This window comes from Diuraphis noxia, unplaced genomic scaffold (assembly GCF_037042655.1).
Source record: "Diuraphis noxia isolate RWA-SAM2 unplaced genomic scaffold, SU_Dnox_SAM2 contig0001, whole genome shotgun sequence".
NCBI lineage: Eukaryota > Metazoa > Arthropoda > Insecta > Hemiptera > Aphididae > Diuraphis > Diuraphis noxia.
In genome coordinates, this window is record NW_028301711.1 from 22394011 (window position 1) to 22405512 (window position 11502).

An 11502-nucleotide genomic window follows, 5' to 3' on the forward strand; every position below is an offset into this window, starting at 1 on the left:
GCGTAGGTACCGAGTTCGGTAAATTATGTTTTAGGTATGTTATGAGTGAATACGTTGTATAGGAACCCACATAACATACTAACTTTAAATAAATGTTAATTTAATATCACAAAAATAATGTTAATCATTAAATAAACATTGAATTTTGATTGAGAAATGTTCATTTAAACATTAAAATAACCTTACGTTAACATTGATTGGTCAAAAATTCTAAATTGATTAAACATCATAATCTAAACGTGTAATCAATGTTGTTAAATTAAGCGTTATCAAACATTATTATACCACATAAACAAGATTTAATAAATTTCAAATAAATCATTATTTAACCAAAAATTAGACATTTATGTAACATTCATTACCAATCTACATAGTAGATTACGCAAAATTCGTTAATGGATGGAGGGGAGGGGGAATTATTTGTTTAACAAATTATTCATATATACATACATATTATACATTATATATTGTATATTAATCATTATTTAATTATAAAAACATTTTTATTATATTTAATAATATGATAGAAAATGATAGAATATAATATAAAAAAAAAAATTTACATATGTTATAAATGTATTGCAGATTACAAATAAAATTGAAATGTACCTTATTTAACAAAATATAAAAAAAAGTGAAGACCATCCCCCACATCAAGTACACCACTGAATGTATACTGTATATATAATAGTTGTTATTAGCTCATAATTAAATAAAATTATAACATAAAATATTATGAATATAAAAAAATCAATTTTACATAATATTAATATTACATAATATATTTATAATATTATAAATGTATTGCTGAATACAAATAAAATTGAAAATTTACCTTATTTAAAAATAAAAAAAAGTGAAGACCGTCTCCAGACATCAATACACCACGGAATGTATACAGTATATATATATATATATAATTGTTATTAGCTCATAATGAAATAAAATTATAATATAAAATTAAAACAATAAAATTGTTTCTTATTATATTTGATAATGTGATAGAAAATTATTTTACATATGTTATAAATGTATGGCAGAATATAAATAAAATTGAAAATGTACTTAATTTAATTATAAAAAAGTGAAGATCATCTGATAAATGAAAAAAAATATGCAATCCAGTAACTTCCTGGAATTCCCAATATTATACATTATTAATTATTTGCTGACTTGCTGTAGTAGTCATCGTATCAGATTTTTTTTTAATTTTGAAGGGAGATTGAATAAGCACGTATTTAATAACTTCTTCTATGTCATTAGTGCAAGTTTCTAACATAGAAAACTTTTTAATTTGTTGAACAGACTCTAAAAAAAAAAAATTTTAACAACACACATAAAGCATTACAAAACCAATAAGTATTTAAATGTGGAAAAATTAATATATTATATTTTTTTTACTAAAAAAAACTAACATTCAAAAGTTTACTTTACATTATATTATACACATTATACAATGAAAATAAATGCACAAAAATGAAATCTGACAGGTTATTTAAATTAAAGTTTAACTCATTTAATATTGTAACTATGGAGGCATAGACAATTCTAATATTCTATATAGGAAATGTATTATTTTTATATATAAATTTATTAGGTTAAAATAAGAATGTGTTTATAAACACATATAAATGACTGTTTGATGTATAATATTTCTAAGATGACATAGGTGCGAGGGTTAAGATATTTAAATATAGTGTTACTGAAGTTTAAACTCTATTTAAAATTAGTAAATACAAGGAATCTATTATTTTTGTCAAAAGTACAAAAGAAAATATCACTTATTATCAAACTAATTATATAATACAAGAGCAACCTTGTAAAATTCTAAGCCATAAAAATAATTTATAATTGCATGCATAAAAATAGTTATATTATATATATACATAAAATTACTTACCAAAAATTAATTTATTTGTCATTAGTTTGGAAAAACTTTGCTTTTTATTGCCACGGCCATTATATGAAAAAGCACACAAAACTTCTTGAATAAATAACATTGACATTATTCGTTTAACCATAATTTTAATGGTTTTTCCTCCAATTGCAGAGAGTCGTTTTACCTAAAAATTAAAGACTTACAGTATAAGTATATACATAGGCGAAACTAGAAAATTGTATTAGGACAGGCCAAATGAAAAATATGAAAAAAATTCTAATTATAAAATAAATTTTTTTATTTAAATTTAAAATTTTATTATGTCAGTATATTATACAGTTAGTATTAGGTCAGGCCATGGCCTTAGTGGCCTGACCCGTAGTTTCGCCTATGAGTATATAGTATACTTATATAGTATATCTTATCAATATAAAATTAAACTACATTTAATTTGAATAGGAATAATTACCAAATAAGCACGATAAGTTTTATCACTGATTAATTTTATTTCCAATTCGTCTAACTGGTCAAGTGAATTTATAGGCAAGTCCAAATCAAACTGATAATTATCTGTAATATCTGTTTCATAATTCTTGGGTTTCAAGTTATTATTACTTTCTTCTATGAGTTTAGTGAGATTATTGAGTTTTTCATCAAGTGTACGAATTTCAAATTTCATTGTAAGTAGCTGGTGAAGGACAGACTTTTGAAAAACAATATCTGTTTACAAAAAACATATAAAATATCATATAAATTATTATTATTAGTATATATAAATATATATTTATTTTAAAGTAATACAAATATATTAAAACTTTGCTATAAACATTAAATTGAACAAGTCAGAAATTAAAATAAGGTTATGACAATGAAAACTTTTGGTTAAAATAGTAATAAGTAACTTACCATTTTTAGTCGTAATTGAATTTGCATTTACTTTTTGTTTACTGGTTAAAATACTTTTTCCTATCAACAAAAACCATAAAAATATTAAAACAATTATTATAAATTTAAAAAAAAATTGACTATTGATTACTAACCATATGATTCCGATATCAAAGAGTTGTCATAATTTGTCGTAGAAGCAGAATTTTCAGAACTTTTACAATGTTCAGATAAATCAAGAAATAAACTTCGTTTTGCACCTTTGGGAATAGATATTGGATAATATGATAATATAGTAAAAATAAAAAAGATAAATAGTATGCTTTTACTGTAGGTACTATTATATTACCATTTGATAAAGATGAAATTGATTCATTATTGCTAATGTTTTTTGATTTTTCATATAAAGGTGATTTTTTTTTTGCTGAGTTTAATAACAAAAAAAAAAAAAAACAATGTATATTTAAATTAGTGAAATAATAATATAGATAATAAATTTATAATAATGAAACATTAAAATCACCTGTAGAAGAAGATTGTGAATGTTCATTGGCAACTTTCAATGGAGTTGAAGAGTTTTCAATAATTTCAACTAAAGTTTCTTTTTCTGGACAAATATTAAGATTGTCATCTGTAAAAATGTATTAACTAATTGTAGTTTCATATGATCTTTTAAAGCATTGAAAAAAAATTTTTAGGTATTTTAAAACTATGTCTTATACCTAACAAATCTTCTCCGACATCATTATTAGTATACATTTTTAATGGTGACCAACCATTAAAACATTTCATCTGGTTGTTATTTTCAGAGCAAGTTTTCTTTTTCTTAAACAGATTTGGTTGATTAGAAATATGTTCTGTATCTAATAGAATAAAAAGGATATAAGCTACACATATATATTATTATAAATTAATTCAAATCATTATATTTTATTGATTTTACCAGAAATAAAACATGGCATATCATCATCATCATTAGATTGTTCTCGGTCTATCGTGTAAAAATAAAAATCAATTAAAACTATATTTTATCATTATTTATTTATTATGATATGTAAAGTACTGATTCACTACTTCAATAAATTTTGCCCAAGAACCTACATATTTGTACTTCTTACCAATTCATAAATATACTTTGAAGTCTACACCTATACACATAGGTATATAGAGAACAGATATAATAATACAATTTTAGTTTAATAAGTAAATTATATGTACAATAAACTCTTATTGTGTTACATCTTAAGGGGACAATAAACAGTTAGAGAGATCAAAAAATGTTAAACATCAAAAATATGATATTGAGTATAAATGGTTTTGTTTTAAGAAATTTACTTATGTCAATTTAGCATAATATTATATATTATATCTCTACATATAGTTTTCAACATAACAGTTTAAAAAATCTTACTTAAATGTCTACTATTATTGCCAAATATTTTAAATCTTACCCGATTCTGAGCTTGAATCTATTAAAGTTTGCTTTTTCTTTTTTAACTTTCTAGATGTTTTATTTTTATTTTCATCAGCACCAGAAGAAATATCCGATCTGCATTTGGCCAATTCACATTTTTTTTGGGCATTTGCAAAATTATCTGAAGGTTAAAATTCATGAAAATATTAATGTATGCACTATGCAATCAGTTCTTATTCAAAGTTTTTAGCTTAAACAATAGTTAGGTGTAACATTTTAAAATCAAATATAACAACTGAACCTCAAAAAATTCTAAAAATAAAGTAATATATTGAACAAATAAACAATTGTGAGAATAAAGTCCAGAGCTTGCACTAACGGGTAGTTCTAAAAACCAATTTCATATTAATAACAGAAAAATAATAAAGTATTGTGTGTTATTTATACTGTGTAATTAAATAATTAACGGCAATTTTTTAACCTACATGTGTAAAAATATTAAGATGTTGAGCAGATCTAAAAATTCCTTAGCACAAGCTTTGGAATAAACTACTTAGATAAAAATAAAATATACTTATATCATACTGATATAAGAACACTTATTGGTACCTACATAATAAATTATTAATATATTAAACATAATATTATTGAAATTAATAAACAATATTATACCAATAGCTATACTGGCTATACCTAAATTATTATAAAAAGTAATAAAATTGCAATATTCTAAATTTCTTACCGATATATCTAGCCAGACACCGCGCATCAAAATAATTGAAATCTGTTTTATTAGGTTTAATTTTATTGATAACTGCTTTAAGTAAAAAACTTTTTCTGGTTGTTTTCGGCCAGGCACATTGCAGGCCATCCTTCTTCATCCAATGTGAAGGGACTACCTCCACAGTATTATCTGTTGAGAAATGTACGATGGACCACATTTTTTATATATTCTGCAAAAATAAAATTTAATTGTATATAGGTACTGTAGGTGCATAAAAATGATGAATATTGAATATGTATAATTTTATAATAAATTTTATTTACTGAAAATATATATAATAAATAGATAGTATTATAATGATTACTAACCTGTAGTAGTGAGGCTTAATGTTGAACATAAGTATAGAAAGAAGCATACAAACGCACAGTCACCATAAAAATACTGTTATTATAACGGATGATTATTATAAATTATAAATTTAACTATTTAAGGGAGAAAAAATCGCGAACGAAACCTCCTGACGCGCAGACGAGTTTTTACTCGGCATTCGGCAAAGTGGCAAATGGTAAATGTTTATTATTATTACTGTCTACTGAATACTGTTATCGTTTTAATCACGTCATACTCACATAATACTCACATAGAACGATAGAACCGAGTAACCGACGCGGCGACGCGCGACGTTCAGTAATCAGTATTCTTGCGATATCATTTGGGATTGGGAATTACCCATAATTACATAATTAAGATATCATAAATAAGGATATAATAATCGCGAATCGTCCATCAATAAAACGATAACAATAATGTTATTTATTACATAACACAATACACAGATTAAACTAGCCCGGTTTTACGTCCCGCCTGTTATTATTGCGTATTTCACGAACAATGTAAATATTAAATTGTCATGCATTGAATATCGAAGTAAAATTTTACTTCAAAATTTACTACGCATTCTGTAGTATGCATAAATATTTATTTAATTTTTAAATATTTTTAGAACTCTAATTAGAAAGTAAGAAAACTGATAATAGCATATAATATGCTGAAACATTTAAAAATGTAATAAACAAAAAAAAAGTATAGAAGTCTGCGGCCATTTTGGACATATTAAACGTGTAGATTCTTATAATAGGGGGAGTAGCTGACTAATATTAGTGAAATGGTTAATTTATAACGTTATTTTCACTCAATTCGTTTATTACAAGCACAAAAGTTGTGAATACCCATATTTTATTTATTTTTTGAAACTGACTACTATTTTTAATTACTGTTAAGCAAGTAATTTAAAAATGAGTAATTTAAGTAGAACTACTAAAAGGAGACGTGTTGACGAGGAACTAAATTGCATTATATCCAATTTACAAGGAGAAGATGCTGAAGATGATGTCCAATGTAGTCATGGAGAAGTTGTAGAACAAACTACAGTTTTATTCGAAATGTCTACTAATAATAATATTAATATTGCCAATAGTCCACTTCCTACAGAACCATGTCGATTAAATGAAGGTAGGTACTTTTAAAAAATTAGAAAAATTATACTGAATATAATAGTGATTTATTTTAATTAAAATATTTATCGGCAAAATAACATATAATAAAAATATCATGTATTAATAACCCCAATTTTATTATGAATTTACGCGTTAACATAAATAACAATTAATTAAAGATTGCCATTGTACTTTGAACCCTTATTATTTATTAACTTATCGAAATATCGACTAATTGGACATACTGAATTACCCAAGAATAATAAATGATAAACTGGAAATACATGATGACATATTTATTTTAATCAAAATTTCACAGATAACGATTTAAAAATTAAAATGGTATCACCACATAATTATATTTGATTACCACTAAAGGCCAAGGTATACCTTGAAAGTCCGTGACTGGTAATATGATTATAGTATCATGCATAAAGTAAATAATAAAATACATATATTAATTAGGAACAGAACATTAATTTAATCAATAAATAATGATAAAGGTATCGCCAAATATTGATAATATTATTATTATTGTATGGTAATAATAAATAGGTATATGCGTCTATGCGTCGTAAATCGTAATGATATCATAATATTGTCATGTAATGAAGACAATGGAGGGGATCCAATACGATAGCCAAGGTCATTAAAACGTAGCTTTTATGGTAAAATTAGCATATTATAGGTGTAATAAGACTTTCAACTAATCATGTACAAAGTACAACAGTTATCGATATTGTTACCTATTAGTTCGTACGGTATCGAATTTATCAGTTATAGCTCCTGGACTTCACAAATGAAGAAATAGTATAAACATGCTGCATATTTTTACCGACTATAACACCAGCTGTCCTCCTTCAAACACCAATACTTTGAGGAGCTGTAACTCGCAAACCAATCAACGAAATATAAAAATGTTAACGCGTAAATTTATAATAAAAATGGTTTTATTAATTCATGATATTTTTATTATATGTTACCATTTGAAAATCAAAAGTTGATAGTGATTTCACCAATAAATATAAGGGTGAAAAAAATTTAAATATCATACAGTTTTAGAAAAAAATAAACCTAGAAGTTTAGAAAAAAAAACTAAAAAAAGTTAATACTTTTCGAGATAATTAGTGGTCCCACTTAAAAGTATCACCCTGTTTATAATAGCATAATGAATGATAGAATAATAGATATTATAATAAGTGCATACTGCATATAGGATATAGATTTAGGTATTTTAGAATGATAATGACTCTTATAGTTTAGGTATAGAGTTCTCATTTTATTTTCTACATTTATAAAATTTAAAAATTATAATTTATAATGATAGGTGCCCATATGGCATATTGTAATAAATTATTTTTGTTTATTATATATATAATAGTTCAAGAATCTATTGAGGCTTTATCAAATAGTAGTGATGAAGATAATACGAGTTCTGACGACGACGAACCTACAAATTGTAAAACGTCTCCACGATTTACAATTGACGAACACGTACCAGTACCTGCAAATATTCAACTTGCAGAGTGGGTTGTTAAACATGGAATACCAAATACAGCTACTTCTGACCTATTAAAAATTTTAAAATCTTGTTATGACCCTACACTTCCTACCGATGCGAGGACTCTAATGAAAACTGATTTGTCTAGTAGTATTATACCTCTTAAAGACGTTTTCCCGGGAAAATATTTTCATTTTGGTATTGCCAACAGTATAAAAAATTATTACTTATTTAATGATGAAAATTATATTTTAAAATTGGTAATCGGAATTGACGGGCTGCCACTAACTAAAAGTTCCAATAGTACATTTTGGCCTATTTTATGCTATATACGACCCAATTCTGAATTCGTATTTCCAATTGGTTTGTATTGGGGCAATGCGAAGCCTTCAGACAGTAATGAATTTTTGTTTGATTTTTATACTGAAATTCGTGATCTACTATTAAATGGTTTGGAACTTATAAACACGTCAGGTAAAATCTGTAAAATTAAAATTATATTGGATGTATTTTGTTGTGATGTCCCAGCAAAATCATTTGTACTAAAGAATAAGGGGCATAGTGGCTATTTTTCATGTTCACGATGTCAAATAGAAGGAGAATATCTTAACCGCGGAGTATGTTTTCCTGATTTAAATTGTCCAAAAAGAACACACGAACAGTTCGTAAATAGGGAACAAGAAGAACATCACATTGGATCATCGATGTCTATACTTATTAATATTCCTAATATAAATATAATCAATTGTTTTTCACTTGATTATATGCATTTAATTTGTTTAGGTATAGTGAAAAAATTGATTAAGTTGTGGCTAAAGGGACCTTTAAATGTTCGAATACAAAGTTCCAAAACTAAAATACTCAGTTCGTTATTAGTTTCCTTAAAATCATCAATGACAAATGATTTCCAACGAAAACCTCGTGGTGTTGATGAAGTCAACCGTTGGAAAGCCACCGAATTTAGAACATTTCTAATTTATTTAGGGCCCATTGTATTAAAAAACGTAATAAGTGAGCAATGTTACTTAAATTTTATGTGTTTACATACAAGTATTTCATTATTATTAACACCCAATTTAAGTGATGGCCTTTTGAATTATTGCAATGAACTACTTGTGTATTTTGTCAGAAAGTTTGGTGTTCTTTATGGTAAAGAATGGATTTCACATAACGTGCATTCAGTTATTCATATATGTGATGATTATAAAATGTTTGGAAAATTAGACGAATGTAGTTCATTCCCATTTGAAAATCATATGAAAACACTAAAAAAATATGTAAGGAAAAGCCATCAGCCTTTACAACAAGCTGTAAAACGGTATTCAGAACGCGTAACATTTAAACCACAAATCATCATTGATAATTCAAATCCAAATAATATATTCACGTATAAAAATAAACATATTAATGGACCTATAATCATGTTACACGATTTAAAGATAACAAGTCAGTTTAAAATTTTAAGTTTTAAAAATACAGAAGTAAAAATTAACGACTCCAACTGTTATGTCCAAACAAAAAGAGGAGATATTGTAAAAGTAGTTAATATATGTCATACTGCAAATAATGAAGAAATTATAATTGGATTTCGTTTTAAGAAAGTAACAAGTTATTATAAAAAGCCATTGCTCAGCTCAAAGTTAAATATTTTTTCAGTTAGTGATTTAAATAATAGTTTAGAATATTGGAAAGTAGATTGTATAAAATGTAAATGTATGGTTTTAAAATATAATGAAGCTAATGCTGTTTCTTTTGCTCTGATTCATACATATACCACTGTATAATGGTTTATAATAATATATACTATTTTAATTTTATATTTATATCGTATTAAGAATATTAAAATAAATTTGTGATTAAATACAACTAGGTATAGGTACAAGTATATAGGTACTTGTTTTATTTTTTATTTTTATATTCAGGTATTTATTTTATATTATACTTTTGTATTTATAATAGATACTATACCTACATTAACATTCGTAGAGTTTTAAATATTAAGTGTATACCAATTACTAATTTGTCTTGTATATAATATGTATATTATTATCTTTATAAAACTGTTAATTTTATAAGTATATTTGAAAATTGAGTTATTATTTTTAAAGATATCGCTATTCTGCCACTCGACCATCGGAGTATATTAATATTGTATTATAAACTTCAATTACTGAAACATGCACTAGCTAGGGAAACCCGTGCTACGTTTTTAAATACCGATTCACTATTTATATTTATGTTTTGTTAATGTGTTGCGAATGTGTCTAGGTATTCGTATTTACTGCGATTTTTATTTTGTATAAATTGTTATTAAATGTTAAGATTAGATGCAAATAGTATTATATAATATAAATTAATTAATTCGACGTTAGTTATTAATATACATTTTAAACTATGTAGAATTATTTTATAAACCTATATGTATATTATTTTATTTTATTTGTAATGAGTTAATTAACAACCTATCGTACATGTATCACATATGTATTAACTTTTATAAATTATAAATATATATATATTACGTTTAATAATTACCTATAATAGTGTAGAATCTACAGTACCTACACATATGTATATTTTTTTTAAATTAATCATTCTATTATATAGGTATAGTAATAATGAATTACAGTAGTTTAATATTAAATATAAATATTATAATTAGGAATGTTAAAAGTCTATACTATACTATATTATAAATGCAACATTTTAGGCATATAATAGTATTTATTATCTATAATGGATATTTAAATATAAACTTAAAATTAATTGAATATTCATAAAACAATACTTGTGTAATATTAAATATTGTATATTTAATTAAAATTAAATTTTTGAAGTAAACTAAATATTAGGTTGTTATGATTCTTAAAAGATTTATTGAACATCAAATTATTAATATTTGTTTAAATATTTAAATTAAATGTTTATTCAGCGTTATTATATGTACGATAATTTAATAATTAAAAATTATCGTTAATATAATGTATATTAAAACTTGATAATTAAATATTTAGGATTCAATTAAATCTAAATGTTAATCAAAGGTTTAACATTGGAAAATGCTATGTGGGAAGGAAGCGATGTCGCTGCCTTGGGGAACTCATTTTGTTAAGTTATAGTCACTTTTTGAAAGATAATACAGAGTTTTAATTTTATATTCCAAAGAGGAATATTTTTCTAAGTAGGTATCTCTATACATAAAAATTGAATTTAAAACAAGTATTTTATGAGTTGCGACTTACAAGTATTTAAAGTTTGGATGAATTAAATGGCGGTCATTTTGATCGCGGTGATCATACTGAAAAATGTTGGTCCACTACTCCACTCATCTAAAATTTGAATACTTAAAACTCATTCGATTTTTATGTATCAAAATAATTGGAAAAATGTTCTGCTTTTTAAATGAAGTTAAAACTCTATGTTGTAATTCAAAAAATTAAAAACTTCAACAAAATCGTCAAATTCTGAAAAACATTTATTTTTTTTACACAATTATGTCGTTTTGTGACGATGAATTTATTGAAGTCTAGGAAAAAAAATATTCAAAAGCATTAATACTTTTTGAATAATAAGTGTACCTTATACGTTAAACGGATCATCCGG

General features: G+C 24.7%; 2 protein-coding genes across 2 annotated transcripts; one reads left to right on the forward strand and one right to left on the reverse strand.

Annotated features, from left to right (window-relative positions):
• Positions 1–474: 474 nt before the first annotated feature.
• On the reverse strand, positions 475–6171 carry LOC149060332 (uncharacterized). Its single transcript, XM_089217195.1, has 12 exons — positions 5271–6171; positions 4921–5131; positions 4216–4359; positions 3708–3755; positions 3487–3627; positions 3288–3395; positions 3114–3188; positions 2920–3024; positions 2786–2845; positions 2349–2599; positions 1901–2063; positions 475–1308 (listed from the first exon to the last, which is right to left on the reverse strand). Exons 2-12 carry the CDS (start codon positions 5117–5119, stop codon positions 1148–1150), a joined length of 1455 nt encoding a protein of 484 aa, XP_089073321.1. The 5' UTR covers positions 5120–5131; positions 5271–6171; the 3' UTR covers positions 475–1147.
• Positions 6172–6197: 26 nt separating this feature from the next.
• Positions 6198–9683, forward strand: LOC149060333 (uncharacterized). The gene is made up of 2 exons (XM_089228737.1): positions 6198–6414; positions 7780–9683. The coding sequence occupies exons 1-2, from the start codon at positions 6198–6200 to the stop codon at positions 9681–9683; spliced, it is 2121 nt and encodes a 706-aa protein (XP_089084863.1).
• The last annotated feature ends 1819 nt before the right edge of the window (positions 9684–11502 follow it).

Coding starts and splice junctions, on each gene's coding strand:
- LOC149060332 (XM_089217195.1), bottom strand. CDS start 5,119: ATGTGGTCCATCGTACATTTCTCAACAGATAATACTGTGGAGGTAGTC. Junction 2,846..2,919: donor TTTGATATCGGAATCATATG/GTTAGTAATCAA, acceptor TTTTGTTGATAG/GAAAAAGTATTTTAACCAGT. Junction 1,309..1,900: donor GACAAATAAATTAATTTTTG/GTAAGTAATTTT, acceptor TTTTTTTTTTAG/AGTCTGTTCAACAAATTAAA.
- LOC149060333 (XM_089228737.1), top strand. CDS start 6,198: ATGAGTAATTTAAGTAGAACTACTAAAAGGAGACGTGTTGACGAGGAA. Junction 6,415..7,779: donor ACCATGTCGATTAAATGAAG/GTAGGTACTTTT, acceptor TATATATAATAG/TTCAAGAATCTATTGAGGCT.